The following is a 15,195-nucleotide window of genomic DNA, read 5'->3' on the forward strand; positions in this document are numbered from 1 at the left end:
ACAGTATGTAAGCTCTCTATAAAAAAATTCCCCAGAAGGTCACATCAGCCCATATTAAATTCATCCTATTCTATTTAAAAAACTGCTTTTCAGCTATTAAATGAATCTTGGTGGCCTTTCCATTTAATCATTTTAATGGACATAGTAAAACTTCCTAAGTAAGAAGTACCAGATGTATTTTATGTAAAAAATAAAAAACCTAGGAGGTGACGCTACCATGAAGTCATACTTCAAATGAGTGATTTCAGTGACAAATTCCAAATCCATAGACTTAACACCCGCATGACTGAAAATCATCCCACTGCTTCTTCAAAGCCCACAGCTGGAATAATCACAACTAAAGTCAACCCCCAAATGTCCATGCAGCTAGATACTCACCCAGTAACACTGGGATCTTAACTTTTTTGAAGTGCTTTAGACAGCAGATGTAGAGTTCTTCATGCTGTTTCCAAGTCCTTTTCCACCTGAGTTCCCCCAACACATACAGGCCCAGATAATTTTCCACTGGCCAAGAGTTGAGCTGACCATGACACGTGGCAGTTCTGTGAACCCATTTGAAAAGGTGGCCATCAGGATGAGAAGGTAACCTCTCCCTCTTCCGAGCACTCTCATGTCTGGTACACACCTTTACAAAGGGCAGCAGAACAGGCAGCCCTTCCTTCTCATCTTTTCCAAGGCTCATGTAGCAGAAAACTGGCTGCCTGTGTGCGCCATGTGGGCCATGGTTAGACTATACCCTGCTTACAAAAATAAAAGTGACATCAAAAACTTTGGTTTTGCTCTTTACAATTTCTGCTAGCACTGGCTGACAAGATGGGTTTGTTAATTTATAAAAACTCTGCTTATGAAACTTGGAACTGGAAAAAAAAAAAGGTTTCTTTCTAGGTCTCGTTTTGAAAGGATTGTCAAAGAGCCTACTTGCTTTTCCTCGTCAGACACTAGCACTGGTTTCCAGAATATTTCTCTGTAGATTGTTCTTATTAGGTTTTAGAAAGAGGGAAGGTCTTTTGAGGTATCCACATGGTGAAAGCAGCATTCAGGTGGCTCGTTTCTAAACTCTAACTCTTGGCCACTAGATGCCCTCAATTTACTGTATCAGAACGCAGCAATTGACACTGGTGAGCCAGATTCTCACTTAAAAAAACAACAGAAGAGATCAGAATTCAATGATACCAGTCTACTGTATTTGACAGACTGGCTCCTACACTAATTCACCTACAGAAGCAACATCAAAAAGCAGGCACGAAACCTGTCAAGTGTCCCATTTCTGAAGTGGAATAAGGAGTCATATACTTACTGAATCAGAAAGCAGACTTTCCAGATGCTCTCAGTCCAGATTGCACTTTATAGCAGATGGGAAAATCAGCTTTCTGATCTACCTCTTAGAACTCGCAATGGATACCAAGGTAGGTTTCCAAGCGGATGATTTTCCCCTCTGATGAGTTGCTTGTTTGCCCTGCCAGCAACCTCCCCTGAGCGCATCAGCGGTGTTTCTACATTTAGCAATCATTTTGTTCACATTAAATAGCTGACATGATAACATTAACTTCCACTCTGGACATAGAAAGGGAGAGCTATGATGGGGGGTGGGAGGTGTGTGCGTGAAACAGACTTCTGTTTTGGAAAGAACCATTACTTCTTTGCCCGAGACTGAAATGTTCGCGGATAGCTGAGATAACATTTTTTCAGGTTTTCTAAAGAGATTTTGTCAACCGAACCATGAAGGACATTTTCAGGTCTAGAGAGCACGGCGTAAAGAGCGCCTTGCTGTTTGCTTGATGAAACATTTGATGTCGCAGTGTGATTTTGGGCTGCAGGGCATCAATGCTTTGTCTGGTCACTCTGAGTCCTGATGGTCAGAGTCCACTTAATCACATACGCCCTTCCTATACCTGCTTCCTAGGAAGAAATAGCAAATTTCTTTAAATTCCAAATTTCCTTCTTTAGTTCAAAAGGAATTGCAGGCGTTTTTGTCTTTCCTGTGTCGGTGCTATACAAAAGTTTGCATCTCCTTAATTACCTGCTACTGGCACCACCTCCACGTGACAGCAAAGTGATCACAACTTTCCACTTAATACGGGGCCTCTGCTCAGGCAATAAATGGGCCCATCCTTATCCTGAGGAGTCCAGTGTGGATGCAGGCATGGGGACAAGCGAAGTGTGAAGAGAAAGAAAGTTCACTTGACTGCAATGGGGACTATTAATATAATCTCAGGTTAAACTGCAAAGATACCATCTCAGAAACCTTCACATTTGATTAGTCTGCAGCTCAGTTAAGACAAAACCCCTTTTTTTCCCACAGATGGGGGCAAAGATGACAGGTTTTTAATCCCCCCCGCCAAACATACACTCAAGTCGCCCATCTCTCCTTCTCACGCTCTAAGGTTTTCAAAAGTGACCTTTTAGGTTGCACTTTAAGAGGTACATTCTTGACTTCTGCAAAGATTAGCATGAAACTCTCACAGCTGCCCAGTCTGTGTTACCGATCAACAACTGTTTGTTCCACAAGACTAACAACTAAAACAAAACGTTCATTGCTAGGCCATTCTTTAAGGTTCCAAATAGGGTCCACTGCAAGTTCTAGACTAGAGGCTCTCAACCCTAGCTGTGCATTAGAATCCTGGAGGATCTAGAACAAAGCATGGCAGCCAGGCCCCACCCCAAACCTACTGAATCTGAATCTCTGAGGGTAGGGCCCTGGCATCAATTGTTTTAAAAACTGGCCAGGTAATCCTAATGTGCAGCCAGGGTTGAGAACCTGTGCTCTAGAGCATTCGACTACTGAACTGTCATCCCCCCAACCCAGAACAAACATGTTTATAAGATGACTTGGGATTACTCTCTCAGGGGAACTTTCTTCAGCTGGATGCACCATTACTTAGCAGTTTCGATCTGATTTCTGCCAGACTGGCAACAGACCCTCAGCCTTGAGTGAGGTAATTTCAGGCCTACTTTTTTGCCACTCAGCACAGCCATGATGCTTCTGAGAGGTGGAAGCATGTTGATGAGTGGACTCACTTCCCATGACCCCTGGTAAGGTCAGGATTTATCTCCACATCTTGCAAACCAAAATTAGGACGACAGGTCAGTGACTTACTCTGATCCACTGAATAAAAAATCCAACCACATAATTACAAACCTAGCTAACTTGTAGCCTTAGCAGATCTCCATTTACTTATATTTAAGTAGGTTAGAATAAAATGTTTGCAGTGAAGAGGACAAAGCCCATGGATGACCATAAAATCAAAATGGACTTTAGTGTAGATACGAAGGAAAGAGGGGAATAAAAATGATTCAATTATATTATATTGAACCATATGAAATTGCCCTATCTATTTTTTTAATGGTTGAATGTCAGCAATTTCATATGGCTTAACCTAATAATAAAATTTTCCTGGTTTGCACAAATTATCAATTCAAAAACAAAGTATCAAGTAATGTCTTATTCAAAAATTAACCATTAAAATGCGAGTCAAGAAGATTAAATGACTGACTTCATTATGGGTGTCCTAGACTGAACTGGGCCACTATTTTGTCTGCCATAATAAGAAAAATGCCCACATTTTATGAAAGCATTTTTTAGAAATTGGGTTTTCAAATATACTAGCACTGAAGCATAGAGACAGGGAGAGAATCTCAAACTTGGTTTCCAAGAGTTCTCTCAGTATTTCACCTACTGCAGGTGCGGGCAGGTGGAAGAGCTCATCCACAAAGAACCCAATCTAAAACCCTAAATTTTAAACCACACTTACAAATTAAGCTGGTGCAAGGCTCCCCAGATACCAAGAAAATGGCCCTTCTCTACATGGCATTCAATGTCAAGACATCTGGATTCTTAATCTGTCTATGGTAGACAGAACCTTCCATCAGGTTGAATAATGCTGAACTTTTCATTGACTTGCCTCTGATTCCCCATGTGGCCACTGAACTCTCATGTATTTATTAGCTCAAAGTTTGGAATTCTACTCAGTCGTAAGAATACTATTTTGTATTTTCTTTGCAGTTAGTTTTGTTTGCAGTGAGATTTCTTCCCTCCGAATACTAGCTTGTTCCCTCTTAGGCTTCTTACTGCCTTCTCTTCCCTAGATAAAATTGCACCCCACAATTTGTGGTGTTATCTCTAAACCCACAATAGAATCCAGTCCTATTAATCGTTTTCCAGGCAGTCAGCTCATATGGGAGTCTTCAAGAACTGACTGATTTTTGCCATGATATCGCCATCAGTTTCTAAACAGTTTCTCCTGTCCTCAGATTAATTAAAAACAACAGTATAACACTATTTTGCCTTTGGTTTCAAACATTTCAGTAACTTCTTCTTTATGGAGATTTCCAGAGAAGGAAGTGGAATTCGTTCCCCCATGTTGAAATGTTCATGGACATATTTTCCAATCTTCAGTCTAGAGGAAACACAGGTAGCCAAAAAGGGCAGGAATCCTGATAGGAGGGTGCAGTCACGCAGCCTCGCTGCTGGAGCCTCCACTCAAACTGCTTTTTCGTGTTTTCTGGCCCGTTTAACACCAGCTTCTCACAATCCTTGGAGGTCCAGTCTCAATTGCCTTCCTTCAGGGTCTTTTTCTAGCCTGTTCCCCCCTTGCTATTCCTACAACCAGCTAGACCTGCATCGCTATGTCTGGATATGAAGCCTCTCCTGGGAAGAACCCCCAGGAGTTCTTCAACCTGCCACACCTTGTTCAGATCTGCAGGTGAATGAATGAAGAGAGCATTAAAGCATGCTATTAGTTTGTTTGTTTGTTTAACTCTGAACAGCGCACTACTATGTGAACAAAGTGGGAATAGGTCTGCATTTGTCTTGATTTAGAGACACTTTAGCCCCACCAGCTGCATCTTGGGTTAAATTTTAAATGTGAAGATATCTTCAGACCCCAATAAAATAGAAGTGTTTAGTTCCATTCAGTCAAGGCCCCACGTCAAGCTCGCAGCCATCCTCACCCCGCCAGTGGGCCTACCCCGTCACTCAGGGCTCAGGGCGGGGAGTCACGCATTATCCTCCAGGGGAAACACCAGGCGGGTGCCCCGGCTGGAAACCTTCTGCTCTCCCATTCCCAGGTCTCGTTCCAGCACCTCCTCGGTACTTGTGGGGGCTGCGTGAGAGCCTGAGGAGCCGTTCGCAGTCACTGTGCTGTCCCCATAGGTCAAGGTGAGGTCGCCCTCGGTCAGGATGAAATCAGAGTCTTCCTCTCTCAGCGGCTCTTGGTTCTGAAATGTGCAACAAACACCATGAACATCAACAAATGGAAGACCACTATTTTCCCGGGCTGAAGCCAACCCCAACCTCAGCTCCTCATCTGAAAAGAGGGATCATAAAACTTGCCTGCCTTGAGCCTCTAGCATGATAACTGGATGTAAACTGTAGAGTGCTAGTCAATGTAAGGCTGTTGCTGAACCAGCACTTCAAACACCAGAAAGCAGTTCTGATTTTAAATGCCTGACAGCTTGGGGACAAAAAGTGACAAAAGGGAAGAAAGGGAGATCAGCTCCAATTTTCGGCTTCCCAACCCACAAAGGTAGGAAGGAGTAAGGTCCCTGGGCAAACCTACAAATAGGTTTCAAGTCCTCTCTCCTTTGGGAAGGTTTTCCGGGGGTGGAGGCAGCCTCCTGCCCTGTACAAACCACCCTAAACCCACCTGGTTTACAGTTGAACTACTCTTTGTCCTAGTCAGCAATTCAGGGAAGAGGATAAGCCATAATTAGGATTTCCTTCCTGTCCCCACAGAAACACCCTGGTGGGAAGGAAGCCCTCAGGTGGATGAAGTGAGGGACAGAGAGGGAGGGGACGTTTTCTCGAGCATCTATTATACGCCTGCCAGGAACATCATAGAAGCTCTCATTTGATCCTCACCCCTTCCCTATGAAGGGCACAAACACTCGGGTCACAGAGAAGAAAACCTGAGAGAACCCATGGAATCTGCCTGTGGCTGTCCAGCTGCTTGGAAGCAGAGTTAGGATTTATGCTGTCCCTAGACTGGTTCTACCCACATAAAAGATGTGAAAAATCACCCCGTCGGGAAGAGGACTGGTGGGGCATCTCATGCTAGGCAGCGGTGGTAGCAGAACAGACAAGGCTGAGCAAAGCAGGCTAAGTGGCAGCCACTTGAAACTACGAGACTACGGGGAGAGTGTCAGGAAGCAGCGTGAAGTCAGGCACAACCTTTCACCCTCTGATGGTTTAACAAGCAAAGCAAGGGGTGGTACACTCCCCGTGCCCCCGCTGCATGGCCGTCAAACACGGGGAGCTTCTTCCTTGAATGGCAAACATATGCTTCCAAGCTGCTCCACGTAAATGGTTCTTTCTCTCCTATTTCCCATCTACCTTCAAAGTGCATTTGCGGTCCTTCGGCCTCTACACGACAGGGTCTCCTTGGTGTGGGATGCTGAGCCTGCCTCCCTGACAGCCACGAGGCCCCCACTCAGTCTCGCTGCCCGAGGCTGGGGTAGATTCTCCCGTGTCCGGGCCGGGGATCCCCATCTACGTGAGAAACCACTGAACAGCAGTGATCTCCTCCTCTTCCTGGCGCCCTTGCTTGAGCTGCTGACCTCTTAGGAGGTGCTAGATGAACGCCTGTTAAATGAACCGACCCAGGGAGGACCCGTGGGTTCTGGCCCATCTCTGGGCACGTAAGGGTGACAAGCACATGCTTGTTTTCTGCATTGTTTCTCAGTGACGTCGCCTTCTCCACTCTCCACAGTGTGGCTCCACTTAACCAGGGCTCTGACTTTTTTAACAGGCAAGCACACAAGTCCTCTTGATTGCTGCCTCGAACCCTCACCGGAATGAGGCAGGGAGCAAATGTACAGTTCAATAAACATCCTCGACTCGGGCAGAGCATAATTCTAAAGCTCACTCCAAACTCCCCAATTTCCTCTTCCCCATTAGTAGTTCTCAAAGTCCTGAAACTCCATCTGTTCCATGATGGTTTTCTTAACAACAGATGACATCATGTTCCCTGTCTTAGCACGTTCCATTTCTCCCATTCATACATGTGCTAAGTAATGTTTTTGTTCATCTGTCAAAATCTCTCTCCCAGGGCTCCTTAGCTCCCAATGTTCAGGAGAAGACTCTCCTGGCACGTATTTTGCTGATTCGAGGTTAGGAGCCACACGGGGACAGAGAGGAATACAGAACAACTGCATGTGTGGGGAATTCTGCAAATGGAGCCAAGCCCCTCCCTCCCCAGCAGCACAGAGGAACCCCCAGATGGAAGCTCCGGTGTGGCCCACTCTGACCCCACGCAGTGGGAAGCAGGGCCAAAATTGTCCCATTGCATGATGAAACTCACAAGTCCAGACAAATAGTACCCCAGGTAAGGTCACTCAGAAACAAGGACGTAGTAAAACCCAGTGGAGAGGGATTTCCAGATGGAAACTTAAGGAATGTTCTATGCTGACGACAAAACCATCCCACACCCTCAAATTCCAGATGACGGGATTGACAAAAGTTTTGTTCAGCTGAAGGTTTGTGTAATTACATAGCTAGCTGTCCAGTGAGGGCTGCTATGGAAATGGAGTGAAATAACCCTGCAAACACCTGCAAGCAAGAGTGTCGTGGGAATGTGTGCATTTAAATATCCACAGATCATTTTCATTAAGTGGAAGAACACTGTTTCCTAGGCGGTTCTCAAGCCTAAATTTCGTTTAGAGTTAGTGGAAATGAGGAATAACGAACATCTTCCGTATCTCCCAAAGAATCTTGGTGAAGGTATAAAACGCCCTACAGGTGATGGGGGGGCCACCCAAAAGTGTGTCAAACAGCCCAGAGAATGGCTCATCTGATGCCCTCACCCGGCACTAGACTCCACATGGAGCCCCCTCCATTCTCTCACCTCTGGCTTCCTCAGTTAAACTTCCAAAGACTCTCTGCTCTCAGTCTCTCAGTAGCAGGCCTCTCCGTGTCTGGAGGTGGCTGGGACCCCAGTCAGGACCCCAGCCCAAGGTAGTAGCAGCAGAATGGAGGGGGGTTCTTGCCTGTAGCCCAAGTCACCGCATCTTGGGTTGGCTGTGGGAGTCCACAGCCAAAACATTACCCCAGGAAGCAAACCTTGGGCAGGCTCTGGAAGCGGTGGGGGGAGCACTTTCAATTTAAGTCCCTGGAAGTATATTGAGTTTATGCTGAGTTCAAAGTAGGCCAAATACCCCTAACTGATGTGTGAGGAATAGTTGGTAAGCTTCCGATTAGGTAAGGTTTTTATAAAGTTTCCATAGTGGGTTAGTTACTTTACTATTACAGAGACATGAAAGGTGACCCTTGTAAAACCTAAGTAAGAAGGAAGGCTTTAGAAATTGGTTAAAGGAGACTAGAGCTAGAAAGCAAAGAAACACGTAAGCCCAGTGAAACAAAATCAAACAGTGTAATCAATTGGAGCTTCTTTAGTGGGAGAAGTGAGGATGCGGAGTCACTACCCTTTGTTTCTGATGATAAAACACATCCAAATGGCCCACACTGTCACTTTACACAGAGGTCCAAACTGAGCAAACTATTCAGCATTCAAAAAAAGACAGAGTTATTAAATAAAATGGGATGGGAAATTATAAAAGTAACTTTTTAATCTATTGGTCTGTATCCTTCCAACATAAAAGGAAAGGTAATTAGCATTATTACCTAGGCTCATATTCCACTAAAAACTCACCATAAGCATTAAAAATCACTTTACAAAACCGGGAGCAGTTCCAAGGAAATGCTGTTCTTGGCATCTGACCCATTTTTTGTAATTTAAAAACAGTTTATCAGAGGTGGCACGGGAATTCCATTTGTATATGGGGAGGGGCTGGGGAGGCTGGAAGCCTCAACTATCTTTAAGAGAAGGAGACATTGATGCTGTTCTCTGTCACGTTTGGTGGAAATTCAAAGCAAAGGCCATAGCAGAACTGCAGTGTTACCATGGCAACCCGGCCATGCTGTACTTACCTCGTACACCTGGGGACTGGTCAGACACCGAGCGAGCAAGCCACACCAGGCTGGGAGAGTGGTGGTTAATGGGGGGCCACTGTGTGTGAGGATGGGCTTCAAGTAACTTTAAAAAGAGAATTAAGGAAAAGTGCCTGCAAAGAAAACACACACCCAACAAAATGTGTTTAGAAATCCCAAAGAGTAAATCATCTGGCATTCTACCCCCGAAAAGCCTCTTTTCCCCCATTTTACCAGTACAATACAGAAAGTACCTGTAGTCTGCAACAGTCTGAATCCAAATTAAACTATGCCCCATCAGCCTTAAATGTTAACTGTTAACTTTCAGGTTTGCGGTTCCTCATTTTCAGTTACAAAGAATATCTGATTAATTAGAACACCCTTCTGCCTTCTTTGTTATGCTGAATGAGAATTCCGGTTTTGATCAGCCTTCCAGCTTCTGACACACAACCAGCTCATGTTTTGGAAACAGGAAATCGTGTAGCTGGAGTGGAGATGTTACAGCCCCTGGGTCCACTCTCCCCAGAGGTCACATGGTGGAAATGTTCGAGGTGGACAGGACCTGAGAGGACTCGGCAAAAGGCAAAATGGTTTCACGAAGGTCACTCAGACCTCAACCTCCCACCTTCCCATACAGGACTATTCTACCCTCTACCCGCTGCCTCTCTCCCAGACTCTCCAACACAGTTTCTCCACCTCGACACTAGTGGCATTGTGGGCCAGATCACCCTTTGTCGTAGGGGGCTGTCCTGCGTTGTAGGATGTCTAGCAGCATCTCTGGCCTCTACCCACTAGAGCACCCCCAACCCTTCCCTCAGGTGTGACAACAAAAATGTCTCCTGACATGGCTCAGTGTCCCCTGAGAAGCAAACCTGCCCTCAATTGAGCCCCCTGTTCTAACATGAAGGTCAACTGTTCTGTGGAGACCGGCTCAGGGTTTGCCAATCTACGGATATTTGTGCTGGCAAATGTGCAGCCCTGTGTCACATTACGATGGAGCTGGGATCATTTCTGATACCCAGAGCCGAAGCAATGTGGAAAAGGTGGAGACCTACAGGGCCAACTCAAATGCAGGAATGGCCAAGAGACTTTAAAGGCAGGTGAGAAGGAGTCACAGCTGTCTGTACCCAAGCAGATGACTGCTCCTAGCACCATCACTTCCTGTCTTCATTCAGAGCAGCACGAGAGAGAAAAGGCTTCTCTACAGGAGGAGATGGAAGGGTGACCCCTGGGTAAAATTTTGACTGGGAATTACTCATCAGAGGAGGATGTGTGGGCTCTGCTGGGACTCTATAAGCAGAACAAGCCCCCTCTGACTGCTGTCCTCATTCCTAGAAACAGCCCCTACAGGCCTATCAGTTTTCTTGTGTCTTCAGCTCAGAAGCTGACAGCAGCTGGATTTGCAGAATGACTAATACAAAAGAGTTCCGGGGAACCCAGAGGCTACCTTTCAGTTCCCTGTCTTGGGCAGTTCAAAGACAAGCTCGCTCTTCCCAAATACAGAAGGCCCTCTAACAACTTCTTTAAAAGAGAAAAAATATTTACGGATAGATTTTAAATATTCAGATTGTTGGAAGGGCAAAAATGAAATATCAAGCCTCCCTCCCACCCAGTCTTTCTGGTAATTTACCATTACAACTTTATAGAATACAGTTTTTTCCGCCTATTTCCTGATTTATAAACTGTAGTCAGCTTTTAGCTCCCTCTTATGAAGGATGGTAAATTTAATTCATTTACATTCCTGCCTCTTTTCAATTTTTTCATTTCTAATTTTTATTTATAATTAATTTTATACTGTAGGTATATAACATTTGCATTCTGTAACTAATAAGCAAATATCTGCTTTATCTATGGATTGAGCCTAATGTTAAAGACCAATAAGCAGCACTTGTAAAAATGTAATTTATGAATATTATTCACTGTAACCAAGCAGAGTGGTTGGAATACTATTAAAGGAAATGTAATACAATCTCATTTAAACTTTGTTAGAAAAGAACATTTGAGTATCTTGCAAAAAAAAAAGATCTTTTAATTTCTTTTTGATTGTGTTCACTTCTTCTGGGTTATAACAAATCACTGTCCCCTTAGTTGGATTTTGTTTAATCCTTATGTTATTTTCCCCCCTTCTTATAGAGTCTGCACGGTGCTAAACTTTCTGAATTCTTGCATGTCTGAAAGCCACCCTCCTTTCTTTTCGCTCTTTTTTTTTTTTTTTTGTGGTACGCGGGCCTCTCACTGTTGTGGCTTCTCCCCCCGCGGAGCACAGGCTCCAGACGCACAGGCTCAGCAGCCATGGCTCACGGGCCCAGCCACTCTGCGGCACGTGGGATCTTCCCGGACCGGGGCACAAACCCACGTCCCCTGCATCGGCAGGCGGACTCTCAACCAGTGCGCCACCAGGGAAGCCCTTTGCTCATTTGTGATTAACAGTTTGGGTATAGAATTCTAAGCTCAGAAAAATTTTTTTCATCCTAGGACTTTCATTTTGTTGATGGTTTCCTTTGATTTGCAGAAATTTTTTAGTTTGATGTAAAAAATTTTACACGTGTTTATTTTTGCTTTTGTTGCCTGCGCTTTTGGTGTCAAACTCAACAACAACAACAAATCAGTGCCAAGACCAGTGTCAAGGAGTTTTTCCCCTTTGTTTTCATCTCGGAGTTTTATGGTTTCAGGTCTTACATTTAAGTTTTTAATCCATTTTGAGTTGATTTTTATGAGTGGTATAAGATGAGGTCCAGTTTCATTCTTTTGCATGTGGCTGTCCAGTTTTCCTAGCACCATTTATTAAAGAGACTGCCCTTTCCCCATTGTGTTTCCTTGGCATGTTGGTCTTGACTCTATATGCAAGGGTTTATTTCTGGACCTCTTATTCTGTTCCTTTGATCTGTGTGTCTGTTTTTATGCCAGTGCCATACTTTTTTGATTACTGTAACTTTGTAATATAATTTGAAATCAGGAAGTGTGATGCCTCCACCTCTGTTCTTTTCCCTCAAGATGGCTTTAGCTACTTAGGTTCTTTCGTGGTTCCATACAAATTTTAGGATGGTTTTTCTTTTTCTGTGAAAAATACCATCAGAGTTTTGATAGAGAGTATACTGAACCTGTAGGTCGCTTTGGGCAGTGTGGACATTTTAACAATATTAATTCTTCCAATCCATGAACACAGGTATTTTTCCGTTTACTTGTGTCTTCTTCAATTTCTTTTGTCAATGTTCTTTAATTTTCAGTATATAAATCTTCACTCCTTGGTTAAATTTATTCCTAAGTATTTTATTGTTTCTGATGCTACTGTAATGGAATTGTTTTCTTAATTTCTTTTTTGGATAGTTCATTGTTAGTATATAGAAATGCAACTGATTTTTGTATGCTGATATTATCTCCTGTAACTTTAGTGATTTAGTTTAAAAGCTTCAAACAATTTCCTGGTAGAATCTTTAGGGTTTTCTATATGTGAGATCATGTCATCTGCAGAGACAATTTTACTTCTACTTTTCTGATCTGTATGCCTTTTATTTCTTTTTCTTGCCTAACTGCTCTGGTTAGGATTTCCAGTACTGTGTTGAATAGATGTGGCAACAGTGCACAACCTTGCCTTGCTCCAGATCTGACAGGAAAAGCGTTCAGCTTTTCACCATTGAGTATCACATTAGCTGTGGGTTTATCATATGTGGCCTTTATTATGTTGAGGTACATTCCATCTATACCTAATTTGTTGAGAGTTTTTATCATAAAAGAATGCTGGATTTTGTCAAATGTTTTTTTCTGCATCTATTGAGATGATCACATGATTTTTATTTTGTTAATGTGGTGTTCACATTGATTATGTGGCATCCCCCAGGGATAAATCCCACTTGATTATGATGTCTGATCCTTTTAATGTGCTATAGAATTCAGTTTTTTAGTATTTTGTTGAAGATTTTTACGTCTATGTTCACCAGGGATACTGGCCTGTAATTTTCTTTTCTTGTAGTGTCCTTGGTGGGCTTTAATATCAGGGCCATGCTGTCCTCAAAAAATGAATTTGGGAGTATTCCCCCATCTTCAATTTTTTGGAAGAGTTTGAGAAGAGTTAATTCTTTTTTTCTTTTTTCTTTTCTTTTTTTTTGGCTGCACCGCATGGCTTGTGGGATCTTAGTTCCCCCACCAGGGATTGAACCTGGGCTCTCGGCAGTGAGAGCCTGGAGTCCTAACCACTGGACCTCCAGGGAATTCCTGGATTAATTCTTCTTTAAATGGTTGGTAGAATTCACCAGTGAAGCCATATAGTCCTGGGCTTTTCTTTGCTGTGAGGTTTTAAATTACTGATTCAATGTCCTTACTTGTATTGGTCTGTTCAGATTTTCTATTTCTTCATGATCCAGTCTTGGTAAGTTGCATGTTTCTAGGAGTTTATCCATTTCTTTTAGGTTATACGATTTTTGGTGAATAATTGTTCACAGTAGTCTCTTATGAGCCTATATATTTCTGTGGTATTAGTTATAATGTCTCCTCTTTCATTTGATGTTATTTACTTGAGTCTTCTTTTTCTTAGTCTAACTAAATGCTTATCAGTTTTGTTCATCTTTTCAAAAAACCAACTTTTAGTTTCGTTGATCTTTTCTATTGTTTTCTGAGTCTCTATTTTATTTACTTCTGCTCTGGCCTTTGTTATTTCCTTCCTTCTACTAATTTTGGGCTTTGTTTGTTCTTCTTTTTCTAGTTCCTTGAAGAGTAAAGTTAGGTTGTTTCAGATCTTCCTTTTTTCTTAATGTATCACTTATCACTATGAGTCAAAACTGCTTTTGTTGCATCCCATAAGTTTTCCTGTGTTGTGTTTCCATTTTCATTAGTCTCAAGATAATTTTTAAATTTCTCTTCTGATTTCTCCATTGATCCATTGATTGTTTAGGAGTGTGTTGTTTAATGTCCACATATTTTTGAACTTTCCAGTTTTTCTCCTGCTACTGATTTCTAGTTTCATACTATTGTGGTCGGAAAAGATACTTGGTATGATTTCAATTTTCATAAGTTTGCTAAGACTTGTTTTGTGACCCAACATATGATCTATCCTGGAGAATGTTCCATGTGCACTTGAGGAGAATGTATATTCTGTTGTTGGATGGAATGTTCTGTATATGCCTAAATGTCATTTAGTCTAAAATGTAGTTCAAGCCCAATGTTTCCTTATTCATTTACTGTCCAAATGATCTATCACTTTAGCTTTTCATCACTCTCCTGTGAACTCTCTCCAATTTTCTCTACATTCTTTCCAAGCCCAGTGAGTAACATGCATTCTGAATTACAATGTAGACAAAGTTCATATGACTTAAAAAAAATCCCTGGGGGTTCTATTTTAGTTAATAGCAAACAAGGTAATTGAGCCATCTTTTCCACTGAGGCTAACTAGAAAAGCTGGGAAAATAAAACACAACAAAATTTTCTGCTTAATGGCATCAGAAAGCTACCATGGCAGTGAAGAGGGCCAGAGTCTGGAAAAGGAAATCCAAGAGGTGAGCCCTGTACACAGTGAGCCACGATTTCCCTAAAAGCACCTGAGAAGCTAAGCAGAGCATCTGGAAGACTCACAAAACAGAGTGAATCTGACAAAAACTGGAGTCCAGGGTCTTCTGAGGAAGTCTACATAAATACTCTAGGCTCTAGGTTGGAACCCTAGAAGAAAGGGCACACAGAAAACAGATTAACCCTCACAGGAACTGAAGCCCAGATTCATATCACCTTTATTCCCGACTGGATTAAAGTGATCTGGAATTGCTAATTCCCCTAAACTTGCCACTGACCAGATGTAAGGTAAATCATCTCTGAAAGATGAAAGATGATAACCTCATCTAGAACATCTCAAATTATCTCTATACATTTTCATTGCTCATGTCTGTCACTTATTTAAAAAAAAACAAACACAGATGTACAGAAGGTAAACAATAAAGCTCCTAGAAGATATCATAGGAAATTGGCTTTATGACTTTGGAGTAGACAAAGATTTCTAAAACAGAACACAAACAATAATAACCAGAACAGATAAGATCAAGAAATTGGATTGGACCTTTTGTTCATCAAAAGATTCTATCTAAAAGTGAAAAGGCAAGTCACAAGTAGAGAAGATATTTTTTATCACATATAACTAGCAAAATACTCATATCTAGAATACATAGGAACTCTTAAAATCGGTAATAAAAAGGCCAATGACCCAAGAGAAAAATGGGAAGAGACTTGAACAGGCACTTCACAAAGGAACATACCAAAGGGTCAGTAAATATATGGTAAGGTGCTCAACC

At 42.6% G+C, this 15,195-nt stretch overlaps 1 protein-coding gene across 2 annotated transcripts in view; it reads right to left on the minus strand.

Annotated features, from left to right (window-relative positions):
• Nucleotides 1-4,995: 4,995 nt before the first annotated feature.
• Nucleotides 4,996-15,195, minus strand: part of SLC9A7 (solute carrier family 9 member A7) — a gene marked incomplete at both ends in the record, with an annotated part of 141,627 nt that continues 131,427 nt past the window's right edge. For both annotated transcript variants that reach the window (XM_079727329.1, XM_079727328.1), the window contains 2 exons: nucleotides 4,996-5,217; nucleotides 8,924-9,029. In XM_079727329.1, the coding sequence (XP_079583455.1) occupies nucleotides 4,996-5,217; nucleotides 8,924-9,029 (328 nt within the window). The remainder of the gene's footprint in view (nucleotides 5,218-8,923; nucleotides 9,030-15,195) is intronic.

The sequence above is a fragment of the Hyperoodon ampullatus genome (genome assembly GCF_949752795.1).
Source record: "Hyperoodon ampullatus genome assembly, chromosome: X".
In the NCBI taxonomy this organism is placed as follows: Eukaryota; Metazoa; Chordata; class Mammalia; order Artiodactyla; family Ziphiidae; genus Hyperoodon; species Hyperoodon ampullatus.